Below are 13,078 nucleotides of genomic sequence, written 5' to 3' on the forward strand. Positions count from 1 at the left end.
AGGCAATGACGTATCGTCGAACCGACGGATCCGAGGCATTCTTATCCCGATAATTGATTGTCCACCTGGCCCAGTTTTTAAGATCACTCGGTACACCGAGCCGAAATAATTCGTGCTGCCTGGTCGTTATACGGCCCGAACGGCAAGAATCATTCGCGTGTAATCTATCTTCGTGAAATTATTCATTCGCCGTCCGAATTTCCCGCGGTCATTACGAAACATCCACCACCCAGCACTGCGCTCATCTCGCTCGATCGTCAGGACGATCATTCGCCCATCGTTTTGTCGTCATCAGACTTTCATTCACTCTCCCCTCCATTCCGGTACTTTGTACGATACACAGATTTGTATACACATGCCCCTATTCTATATTTCTTCCTTACCCCACGACCTCTTTCTCTATCTTTCTCTCTCTGTATCTATTTTTCTATCTGCCTGTCTCTCTCTCTCTCTCTCTCTCTCTCTCTCTCTCTCTCTCTCTCTCTCTCTGTCTCTGTCTCTCTGTATATCGTATATACAGGGTGGCGAATTAGAACGAACGCCCAAGGTGTTCTCTGTGGCTTCTGAAGGAACGAGAGTATTGGTTGAACTGCATGAGAACAGGGAGGGGAGATAATGTACTCAAGGCTTTCTTTAAGTTCCACCTCGACCGCCTTCATTCACCTGCACATTTCATAGAGATCTATTGATATCATGTTACTGTTATTTTGTGGTAGCGGGTGAGGCTGTGCTCCGCCTCTATCGGTAGTGGGCGACGCTACGGTCCCCCTCCCTTGGTAGTGAGCGGGGCCACGTCTCCTCTATCTGTAGTGGGCGGCGCTGCGCCCCCTTTCCGTCGGTACTGGGCGGGGCCATGCCTCCCTCGATCGGTAGTGGGCGAGGTAACGGTGCCCCGGACATTTTTCTGTTCTTTAAAAAAGGCTGTCGGTCCCTTCCGTGAGCTTATATCGAGGGAGGATCCCCCAAGTCTCCCGTCAGTATCATTGTCGCCTGTTTCCAACATATTCACTTCGACCGAATCATCATCATTATACACTTCCGTGTCTTCGAAAGCCACAGAGGTATTGGGCGATCCGTCATAAAGCACGAAGCAACTCTGTCAACGTCTGTAAGGTCAAGCTATCTCCTTCACACCCTCGCGTATTCCCCCTCATCGCCGTCTCACCAGTGATTCTCAGTTACATTACATCCCCATCTAGTCACTTGCATCTGTTCGCTAATGGGACAAAGGGGGCGGGGGGAGTATCCCAATCTGGTGGATGACAGCAAAGTTGCTCGGCACAACAGACGCCCCTGCCCATCTATACACGTGTTGTTTACGGAAGGGGATACTGCGTAGTGTAGTCGTGAAGTGTACCTATGTATATTAGATCAATGACCACAATCTTCAAACACCACATTTTCCTTCATATGTCACGCGGAAAGAGGGTTAGAAAACCAGGAAGTGTTCGCGTATAGACGATAGTCGAAGGTAGCACGAACGTTTAAGTCACTATTGCCCAATCAAGGCCACGACCACGCTGTATCCCCTCCCACTACCAAGAACACGTGCAACCGTATCACCGCGTATACGAACACCGTATATACGCAGCTGTTCGGCTCTCGAATCCGTGTATATATGCACATGTATATACACGTGTACATACAGCCTTACTATAAGGATTAGACCGAAGGTTTCGATTCTGTTTCTCTGACTGGGGATCGTTGCCACTGTCACATCTCTGTTTACAAAGCTGCCGTATATATATATGTATATACAGTAAGACTTGGATTAGTGCCCGAAAATTTCAAACGAAGCCGGGCGCTTATGAAGTAGCGGGATCGACTCTAAATATAGAAAAATAACAGGACAGCGAGTGAAAGAGGAAAGAAGGACTGACCTTCACGGTGCGTCAAGGGGAATCCCCCCTCAACGATGGAGATGGTCACTGCTTTCTTAGGCTGTAGATCGTATCGAGCACTAATCGAATTTTTACTGTATTATGCTCGAGCATGCCCTCCCCTCTCCCTCGTGTGTGTGTGTATATACGCAGAGAAGACGCATGCCGCATGTGTGTGTATGTGTGTGCACGATGATACACGTAGGTGTGTGTTTTGAACGTATTTTCCGAGCACGTAGTGTTTTTCTGTGCATGCGCGCGGTAAACTTATCGAGCTTCGAGACCGCGGGTCGATCTACCGGGTGTCTAAGAAAACCGTGGAACCAACTTTCAGTGAATTTTTGTATTTCTTTTTTTTTTATGTCACTTCATTTCGTGTCTGTTCTTTGACGCCCGACGACGACGACGCCCCTCCCCCCCCCCTTCCCATAGTCCAGCAGAATCGCTTCCCTTGTCTATTTTTCCGTTCCCCACGTCACGTTGGACACACTGAAACTAAGAGGATTTACGATGGGCGGTTCTACCAATAAAACCCGATAGAGGGCACGCGCGGATCGAGCTATATTGACGCGACCCAGATTATATCCAACCGCACATTGTCTCTACGATTTTTCGATTTTTTGATTTTTCCGTTTCTCTGTTTCTTTTTTTAAGTTGACTAATACCGGACAGCAATCGATGCCATACGTAAAAGAGCCTCAAACGAGTACTGACTTGTAACACGCACAACGCACGCACAAAACGCATAACACCCGACCGCAGGTAACTATCTAAACGGAAATAATACAATACCGTATTACTCGTTTCTCTTCTTTCTTTTTCGTTTCGTTCCATTTTTGTAATTTTGTTTATACGCCGTTTTTTTTTTTTGTTCTTTTCATTCTCTCGTCTCATGTACCTCGTTCTCGCAAAACCATTAATCTTTGCTTCGGTCGATCTCAATGTCCGCGACTCGGAATACATATACCTGGTGTCCCCGGATGTAATCGACGAGCCAAGTATCCTTTACTAGTCATTCTCGAAGAAAAGCAATTTCCATTTGTTGTAAATTTATACAATAACGATGGGACACCTCACCTGTCTTTCAATCTTATTTTATCATTTTTACAAACAATGGAAACAGGTTGGTGAATGTTTTTGCTGGGTTGTCGAGGATCATATACAAGTTGTAGTCAGTTTCCTCTCGGGACACCCGGTATATCGTGCATCGACTCGCATCGTTCAATCGACATTCATTTCTTGATCTCATCGTTCTCTCTTCATTTCGATCGTATATTAATTTCTTCGCCTCTCTTCACGTATTTTCTCTCTCTCTCTCTCTCTCTCTCTCTCTCTCTCTCTCTCTCTCTCTCTCTCTCTCACACCCTCACGCCTAGCACCCCGCTCACCATTTATTATTGTCTCACCGGCATCTTGCATGTTACACATTCGCGCGCATATCTTTTATCAGCATGACGTAGACTATAAGATACACGAATCAAGGCCCGTCGAACCTTTATTTTTCGGCCATCTTGGTGATAAAGAGAAGTTCAAACCGCCCACTGTTCATAGACCACGCCCATGGGCGTATCCTCTTCGCGAGACTACGCCCACGAGCGTGGCGGTCGACAGAGATTCGACGGTGCCCCGACGCGCATCGCTTCCGAGAAATAAAACTCCCTCCGAGGGCAATCTGGTCAGAAGGCACACTCCAACCGGAAATGTCTATTTCTTCGAACGATATAATCCCGCCCTTCATCTTCTGGCGAGACCCCGGAGGAGGAGGCACCATCGACGCCCCACGCTCGCATGCACACGGAGCCCCAACGATGGACAACTCTGAATCCCTGGATCACCACGCGTGTGGCGGAACGTCCTAGCGAACCCGCTGAACCAAGACACAGGAACCTTCTCCTAGAGTGTACCGAACAAGAGAAGTTCATAATGATATTCATTATCCGCGTGCACAACCCCTACTCGATACATCCCCCATATTCGTTGTTCAGCATCCTCAGCCTTCGCCCTTCGGCGCTTCAGCTCCTCCCCTCGATCCTCCAAAGTGCCCGAAGGACCGCCGTCCAGTACGCGTGGTAAACCAGCAAAAAGACTTGTCCCATCGACATGTGTCCCCGTTAGCGCAGGTCCACGCGAACACAGCTGCCCGAACTTAACCATTGACCATGTCTCCCAATACAGGCAACTGCCCCTGTGCCAGCGGAACGCACTGTCGTGGGGTCAGCGAGCGTCATCGGGGGAGGGTCCCACCCTCACGAGCCATCCGCCGCCCATCAGCAGCGTCCGGAGAACGCACTCGACGCTCTGTTAGACGAACTGCAGACATTCTCGAGACCTAGCTCCCAGCTCGGTCACGTCCCAGGTGCGGCAGCCGTGCTCTCGGACCTAGGAAGGTCAAATAGCAGAGAAGCGGGTGTTCCACCGGGCCCGGGGACACCTGGACGAGCTCCATGCATCTCGGACATAGGCAGAAAGGGTAGCGTGGACTCTTCCAGTGGGATTCTAGCCAGCGGGACCGTGACGGGGCCAGCCACCGCCCCGACTCCTGGTGGTACACTAAGGAGACTTCACTCGTACCCGTCCAGCTCGGACACGGACACCTCGCCGCCCATAGCGAGACTCCAGGTGTCTCTGCAGGATCAGCCCAGCTTACCTGTCCTGCCCCAGGGCTTTGTACCAGGTCAGAAGCCCCCTGTGCCTGAGAGGAACGCTGAACTGTTGCAGCTGGCCAGCGCCAGGAGGGTACCCCCACCACCGCCACCGAGGACCAGCTCCAGATCCCCATTGGCCAGCCCGACTAGTCCCCAGCTGCCGCCCAGGAACCACGCCTGCAACCTGCAGACCGGTAACACCACTCTACGAAGGCCTCCGGCCAGGGGTACCTTGCCCAAAGAGGGCAAACCGCCTATGGCCCTGCCCGCTGAAGCTACCAACAACGTTGTCCCAACTCTGGAACCCGTTCTCCATAATTCCTCCTCGTCCCAGTCGTCGGCGGTGCTGTCAGCCAGCAATTCGAGCTCCTGCGAAAGTGTCAACTCGCAGGAAGGCCTGCAAAACAAGAAGGGTAGGCAAGAGCTACTCGAGCAACGACACCAGGAGCTGTTGCGCAAGCAAAAGGCTCTACAGGAGCAATACGCCAGGCTCCAGCAGCTGCAGAGGAACACAGCAGGTCTAACCACCATACCGCCAGCTCCGCCTGATCTTCTGAAGAAGACGGGATCGGAGAGTAACCTGCTGGCCAAGATGGGACTTGGTCTTAGCACCGCCAGTTCCGGATCTTTGACCAGTCTGACCGGGAAACCGTCAGTCTCCCAGGAGTCCTCGGTGGACGAACAACCGTTGGGACAAGACATGAACAACGGGGACACGGAGATGATGAAGACGATGACGAATTCGATCTCAGGCCCTGGAATGATCGGCGAACCGAACGGCCAACCGACTGGAATCGTCCCGACGACTGCCGCGGTTCTGACCATCGCCACGTCGAATACGACCACCACGACCACCAGCAAGATCTACGAGACCGATATTCTGTGACCGAGAAGTCGATCGTCCTTGATCAAGATCACCTCCGCCGCGGAGGCCGTGCTCGCGAGTTAACCCTGTCATCCAGCGTCGCCCGGGCCGCGGGGAATCCGAGGGATATGCTTTGTACACGCGATTTTCTAGTGGTGGGGGACTAATGACGGTCGGACCTAGACACTGGAAAGAGGGTTACCGTGCGCGCTAGGAGCCCTGAACACACGAAACGGTCGAGATTATCATTCAGACCCACGGGAGGACGCTTTTCAGTATTAGGGATGAGAATCGAATTTCTGACGGGTCTGTGTCAACGGTAGAGAGAGACGCCGTGAGTACGGCCGACCGTGAGAGTAGAGGATTGAATACCATGTGGTGGGCCCGGTAGCCAGAGTTGCCAGGGATAGCTATTCTAAACCACGAACCTGGTGAATTTTTATAGAGATCTAGGGGTCATGCATATTCCTCGTGCAAATACAAATCGAAAAGTCCCTTTCCGTTTTGTAATCTGAAGCTCCGTTCCCGAGATATCAGCAGTTGAACGAACCTCAATCAGCTAAGCGTATGCGAGTAACTGTAGCCGACCGCTCAGCTGATTGGAAAACGTTCAACTGCTAATATCTCGGAAACGGAGCTTCGGATTACAAAACGGTAAAGGACTTTTCGATTTGTATTTGCACGAGGAATATGCGTGGTGCAGTTTGTCCTATCATTTTAGGACAGCCTGCACAGTGACGTCACCGCGGATTAGTACCAATAGGTATCACACAGTGTGCACGGCGCGCAAGGTCTGTCCACGCCACACAAGATCCCTAAATCTCTATGAAATTTCATCGAGTTCATGATGTAGAGTAGTTATTCCTGACAACTCTGCCGGTGGCTGACGCACATCGGAGTTAACGTGTGCGTGTTCGCCCCACGGGGCGAAACTTCGACCCGCGGAACAGGTAGAGGTACAGAAGCGTAGAGGTGTTAGAGAAGCGAGTCACCGCGTAATTTATAATATCCGATTATCATAATTAAACGGTAAATAGTATTAAATAATCGTGTAACGGGATATGTCCGGGATACGCAAGTGTAATCGAGGCGTAAACCTTCGGTCGAGATCGAGATCTCTCCGCGAGAATACCAAACGGTACTCGGGTGTGTCGGTAGACTCGAGTGTTGTTTCTCGAGCAACCCCCTTTCGCAACGACTGTGCCAAAAAAAAAAAAAAGAAAGAAACAAAACGAACGCAGAACAAAAAGGAAATTCGAAGAACAAACACCGAGAAAGAACTACACACGGCTCGGTTCCCTATGAAAGATCATATAGCTCTCTCGACCATACCGCCTGTTTCGCATTTTCGATCCGACCCTCGGAGTATTACACGTGCATGAGTATTATCCAGTATATCCTACAAAGCAGCAAGGAAATTTGTATTTAAACGAGGTATTTAAGTGGGTATGTAAGACTAGATAGACGGACGTTATTGGGACTCATCGAATCATGTGAATCACGCGGAACAGGGTGAAAGTTATGTTGCAACGAAACGAGGGCTGATTCTACGATGAAAAACGAAGCGAAAATCTGGAATGACCTTTCGTCGTACGATCCGTCGTTCTCGAGAAAATCCAATATTTGTAAATGGCAGTATCGGTGGGCCGACTAATGGTCGATCATAGTACGCGCGGTAACATTTACAAGAGGTAATGTAATTTCAAACTGACAAAGGATTAAAGAATACAAATTCTTTCTATTAATTTACCGTAAGAACGGTTTCGTTTCGTATTTTCGAGTCGTATTTATAGAGAGAGAATCAACCCTCGCGCAGCTACACTGTGATTTCCACCTCTGTTTGACAGATGGCGCTGTTAGTGACGCGTTCGAAACTACAGAAGGCAGCACCGTCACTCACACGCGAGAGCTTACGAGTAATGGTCGCGCTTCCATGTGTCTCTGGTGAGTCGTAGACGAGTAATGGGTTCGTACGTTTTTAAGTGACGCTGATCCTCGCAGAAACGGGCCATCGAGACAGACGCCTGAGTCATACGTGACCCGTGGAGAAGACGAATCGGGATAGAAAATGCGAAGTGGGCATGGTCGAAAGAATCGTAAGGTAGAAGGATCATTTCAAGGATCGATGAACTTTTTCGACGGGCAGACGCGCGAAGATTGAAAGGAACATTGCTCAATATTTACCGATCGGGGGGCGAGTTGTCGCGACCCGCCGCGAGTGGCGTGCCGGTACTTTAAGGTCACATCTGACTATACTAAAAACAAGGAAAATGAAAAAACTAGCGGGTCGACGATCATCCTCGCCGCCTTCACGCTACACACACACACACACACATACGCATACAAACACACACACACACACACATAAAAATACACAATGATTCATTCCTGATTACACTTAGCCGATTAATTGATTCGCTTGGATCGCATCAGTTCGTCGACAGACACTTCGACGTCGCGGCGAGCGTCACCTCACGCGCGGTCTAGTTTCTAGGTTATGTCACCCTTCGTCACGCCCCTCGAGCCGTCACGTGGACCGAGCAAAAACGGGACGAGGTTGCGGAGATTCCCCGAGCCAAGTGGACGAGATTGATAAAAACGTGAACGAAGCGTTTCTCGACGTTTAGTTTTATGTAGAGGGTGATTCATAACACATGGGACCACCCCATTTTTAGACGGTAGGAAACTCCAGTCATTTTTGTATCTCATTGATTGCGATCAAGTCCGGTTTTAAATCATCGGTTGTCCCCTTGACGTCCGTTTGGGACGGTGGCTCTCCCCGGCCCCCTGGAGAAGAAAGTTCATGGAAACGAAGGTGAAGGGTGACCGTGCGTAAACGGAACGCTCGACAGATAAACAAAATCCGAGGTATAACCTATATAATCGATACACGCATACTTTTGCTTCGAGAGGCCTAATAGCGGATAGATTCGAATCATTGCTTGACACCCCACCGCCCAACTCCACCCCCTAGATCCTCCCCCAGCTCCTCCAACCGCCAAGCCCCTCCCCCTACCACCACCGTTCGTTACACCCGTTTTTTCGTTGTGTCGCGCGCGCGTGCGGTTTCCACTTTCTTTGAATATACGCGTGATCTCGATGCAGCATAGTGGATTAGTCAGTTTTGGTCTTCGCTACTACCGGCTTATTTATTTTCTACGTAACAGCCAACGACACGCATCTATATGGAAGTAATAATTAAAGTATATAAACGATAAGAAGTAATACGCGTAAGGATACGGAATAATAAATCGAGGATCATCGATCGCGCGCAAGAAAGCGTTCAGATTCAGGGCGAGTGTGTATGTGCGCGCGTTTGTGTGTTTTGAAAACGAGGCAGAACGCGATACACGATTCCCCTCCAACCCCCATCCCCTTCCTTCCCCCTCCACCTACCGCGGAACAAAGAAAGGGAAAGAAACGAGCAAGATCGGATCTGTGTATTGTTCCACTCACGACAGTAGGTACTTACACACACACATGCGATCTTGAGCCGTCATTGCATTTGTACAAAGCTGCTTTCTATCGGTGCACCGCCCCTTCTCACCTCCCCCACGCGAGAGGACACGCCCACTTTCATCCGTTTTCATTGTCGACGGTTCCCCACCTGCCCCTTCGTCCGTGAGTGTTTAATATTTATTTTAAAGGGACCGCGTTAAACTTTGGTTTCCTCAATTTTGTCCACGGTTTCATCCCCTCCTAACCCCACTCGCTATCCATCTGTCGCTCGTTAACCCCGTCAATCGAGCGGCGAGTTTTCGCCCGAGTGACGCGCGAATTAAAAGATCCAGTCGACCGCCTGACCGAGAGCGGGACCCCACGAGTCCGATTTGATTTGATCCGCAACGTTAGCCGGTATTAATCGATATCTAATGGTTTTCCGACGATCCTGTACGCCAAATCGAATTGACTTGTTACATTTGTAAATGTTTGTAAGTACTATCACGTAATAAAATAATCGATTCAAATAATCAATTAACCCATGAATCAAGTAATTAATTCGAAAATCTGATAACCAATGAAAAATCGAACGGTCGCGCCATCTGCGGAGAAATGCCCAAGCTTGTAGCCACTTATACATTACGGTGATGCCGTGAGATATCGTTAGTAGTTCATTGTTCGCGTAGCGAAGAGTTTGTAGCGCCATCCACGGAGAAACGTTTAAGCCACTAGCCAAATAGTGTCCTCTATTCGCTTCCAGGTGGAAAAACCGTACCATTTCATTCCTAGTAAAAAAAATAGCGGTAAATTCAATGTAGCAACAGGTAAGACACGTTGTTCAGCAGTAAATCCTGCTTCATAAATGCAGAAAAAGGTACTCCTGGGTACTCCGATAAGGATAGCACCGAACAGAAAGGTTAGAAATGTATGTATGCACCATTCGATACGAGTACTTTTGCTCGATCCTACTTGGCATCGCAACTGTAGGTATCGATACCAAAAGTACTCGGTATCGAAACAAAAGTATCGAGTAATGTACTCGTATTTACTTGTATCGATTCATCCCTAACTCCGGGTTACGAAATTTCGAGAGAAAACGCCTCCTGTTAATGGGATCACAGAATACCGATGGAGGTCGTGAACAATTCATGTGAATAGTTGGAAAGAGAAAGACTACTTTCCCGCCATTTTCTAATAGACGCAATAACCATATGAAACTTAATTACGGATTATTCAGGAAGAATTTGTAAACGTTTACAATCGAGAAAATTCATTAAGACTCTTAGCCGTTTTCTACATAGATATTTACATGCATAGTTGGCTGCAGTTACTTAGTACTTTCTCGGGAAAGTATTTGTAGGTTACGAATGCGTGATGAGTACGACAAAGAGAGTACTATAGTCAAAAGGACAAGAGAAATTATGCCACTAACTTTGCTTTTTTGCTTATGAAACCTTGGGAAATAAAGCAACTTCTTATTAGGAATATAGAATAGTGAAGGAGGTTGTAGATAAGTAATAAACAGTTTGCGCGGGAAAGAGCATTCTTTTCTCGTCTTTTGCGAATAGAAGCATACCATCTTATGCAAATAAATTAATTATGCATTAACTAGAGACTATATACAAAGGGGATTGATTTAGATGTATTACTAGGAATTTGTTGGTTTATTTTTGTAATTTACATGGGAGGTGCACAGTGCACGCTTTTCATAGAAATCTCATTTTTCCCAGCAAAAACCGCGACTCACAATTACTAAACCGCAAGGCAATGAGCAAGGCTGTTTAGTGATTCAAGTTCCAGGCTGGTAATTGACGTTTAATTCATTGGTATTATGATTCTCTTATAATACTAGTTCTTATAGCAACACAATTCATTAAAAAATACTATACTATTGTGCAAATAAAACAAAAATATTAAATTGTTTTAAGACAATACTTCTTAACATATACGCTATATGTTAAAATAGTTTATAAGAGCGTGTATAAAAAAAAAATAAATATAATACTGTATCAAATATTAAATAAAATCTATCTAATAAACAAAGACATTATACAATAACTAATCTTACGTTATTCTGTCTCTAGCTCCAATTTGTACTCTAAATTTCGCGACACCTGCAGGACATCTTCAGTCTCCTCTTCTTTCTGCCTTTTAACGGCTAGGTGCATGGCTCGTAAGAATCTAGTCAAAGTACACCGTTTTGTTCGTAGATAGAATGCGTGAGCTAAAAATGGAATTTTCCTCAAAACTCGTCCGCTCAAACCATGACTTTCCTGACTGAGATCCATCAACTTAAGGCTGTTCTTTGTGTTCGTGTTTTCCTCGTAGCCCAAATTTTTTAAATAAGGTAAATCGCAAATTTCCTCTGGTTCCATGAGGCCCGCCTAAATATATATATATATGTATGTATGTATGTATATTGCTACCACATACCTATATTATATGTTTAATGTATACAGGTAAAAACACAGACTGAAGATAAAGAAAACGATAGAAAAAAGGAAAATACCCTTATTAATTCTTTGAGGCATGATGCATAAATTTTATATATGGCTTGAATAGTAGGCTCTCCAATATACTGTTTTATATCAGCTCTATCGATGAACGCCAAATCGATAGCTTCGGACAGATTGCTGGTCGTCAAAATTAAAACGTTCGGATATTTTTTTATTTGATCCAATTGCGTTAGCAATGCGTTCACCACTCTTATGGAATCAGTCGGTTCTACCCCGTTACTGCACGATTTACGAGCATGTGCCAGAGATTCTATTTCATCGATCAGAATGCAGACTAATGCTTGTGAAGATTCAAGAAGGCTCCGTATCTCGTTAAATAGTTTCATGACTAGTTTCCCACTCTGAAAACAATCGGAAGTTAATCGTCGATTCTTTAGACTAATGTACATAGTAAACAGTTGTGATACAACCTCTGAAAACCACTTTGAGAATAGACTATGACTATTTATTTCAACAAATTCACTGTGAGTGAATCGATCTGCTAAACGAATAGCAACTTTTTGGGCAAGTGCTTTACACAGGCTAGTTTTACCAGTACCAGGCGGCCCATGCAGTAACACCACTTTGTTCCAACTTATAATGTTAGAATTCACACTGTGGTCCGAAAATATCATCGTAGTTTCTACAAAATGTAACAACTGAAAGGAAAAAGACAATGGGCATTGTAAAAATTAAAATGTCTCCAAAACGTACAATTAGCTACAACTAACATCTTCCTTTATGTTTGAGTCAAAGTAAAGATTCTCCCATAAAGAATGGAATTCTTTGGAAGGTAAGATCCAGTGAGAAGATGCTGGTAAATCTTCACTATCGTTTTGCATTGTTTCCGTTGCAGCATCCTCTTGAGTCAATCTGTATACATGATACAATAAAGTAGCACCTTGTACTTTCACGTGACTCCGCTGTAACAATTGAGTTTGTGTCATTGAAATCTCTCGAAGAAAGCCCATTTTATTTAAGAAATTACCTCTCCATGACTTATGGAGCATATTATAGAATCCACATGAAGTCTCAAGGTTGGGTTCAAAAGATTATCCCCATAAATGGGAGTCTCCAGTGTGATATCCTTCCACTCACCTGTTTCCGCATAAACTAATTTTTGTATCTCCTTTTTTGACAACAGGCTGAAAATCAAACATTCAGGTAGAAAATTATCAAAACTGATCAAAAACGTTCTAAACGGTTTCGATCCACTGTATATAGATCGAAGTATGCACGTCGATAAAGAGCCGGTAATACCTATTGCTCTTTTGACAGATTTCCACGTGTATCACGTCTGGCCCTTCCATCTTATCTTTCTTCGGGAAACTTTAACGAGAACTTGAATCCTTAGGATGACGTTCAAGTACGACTCTTTTTTGGACTTCTGAATAAAATTCACTTCAAATGATACAAGTAGTGTTTGAAATTCAAACAGAGCAGGTGCTTCGAAAGTATCTAAAGAGTGAAAGAGAGAAGGTAGTACAAGAAAGACAAGAGACACCAACTAATAACACGGATGGGATATAAAGTAGACGTAACATCCAATGTAATTTTCTGTCACATGCCTCAGGGGCTCTGGAGCCCCATTACCATATATTAGCGTCCGTGAAAATTTCAACGACAAACATATGAAACCTTTATGAAGCTTTGATGACGGTACTGAAGATTTGCAAGTTATAGAAGAGTGAATTATTTGTGGCATATAAGTTACAATATGTTATAAGCCTGAATAATATCTAAGCATACTTT

General features: G+C 46.0%; 2 protein-coding genes across 2 annotated transcripts in view; one reads left to right on the plus strand and one right to left on the minus strand.

Moving 5' to 3' along the window:
* Window positions 1-5,796, plus strand: part of LOC107186966 — a 90,716-nt gene extending 84,920 nt beyond the window's left edge. The window contains exon 20 of the mRNA XM_015574939.1: window positions 4,056-5,796. Within this exon, the coding sequence (XP_015430425.1) occupies window positions 4,056-5,411 (1,356 nt within the window). The 3' untranslated portion in view covers window positions 5,412-5,796. The remainder of the gene's footprint in view (window positions 1-4,055) is intronic.
* Window positions 5,797-10,900: 5,104 nt separating this feature from the next.
* LOC107186967 (pachytene checkpoint protein 2 homolog) lies at window positions 10,901-12,816 on the minus strand. Its single transcript, XM_015574940.1, has 6 exons — window positions 12,587-12,816; window positions 12,315-12,471; window positions 12,058-12,249; window positions 11,758-11,985; window positions 11,341-11,688; window positions 10,901-11,215 (listed from the first exon to the last, which is right to left on the minus strand). Exons 1-6 carry the CDS (start codon window positions 12,634-12,636, stop codon window positions 10,901-10,903), a joined length of 1,290 nt encoding a protein of 429 aa, XP_015430426.1. The 5' UTR covers window positions 12,637-12,816.
* Window positions 12,817-13,078: the final 262 nt, after the last annotated feature.

Source organism: Dufourea novaeangliae, unplaced genomic scaffold (genome assembly GCF_001272555.1).
Source record: "Dufourea novaeangliae isolate 0120121106 unplaced genomic scaffold, ASM127255v1 scaffold96, whole genome shotgun sequence".
NCBI lineage: Eukaryota > Metazoa > Arthropoda > Insecta > Hymenoptera > Halictidae > Dufourea > Dufourea novaeangliae.

Bases quoted from the DNA above. Each gene is read 5' to 3' on its own strand.
- LOC107186967 (XM_015574940.1), bottom strand. From the start codon at position 12,636: ATGGAAGGGCCAGACGTGATACACGTGGAAATCTGTCAAAAGAGCAAT. The intron at 12,250-12,314 runs GTAATTTCTTAA...CAATTGTTACAG, and splicing joins GCTCCATAAGTCATGGAGAG to CGGAGTCACGTGAAAGTACA. The intron at 11,216-11,340 runs GTATTTTCCTTT...ATATATATTTAG, and splicing joins GCCTCAAAGAATTAATAAGG to GCGGGCCTCATGGAACCAGA.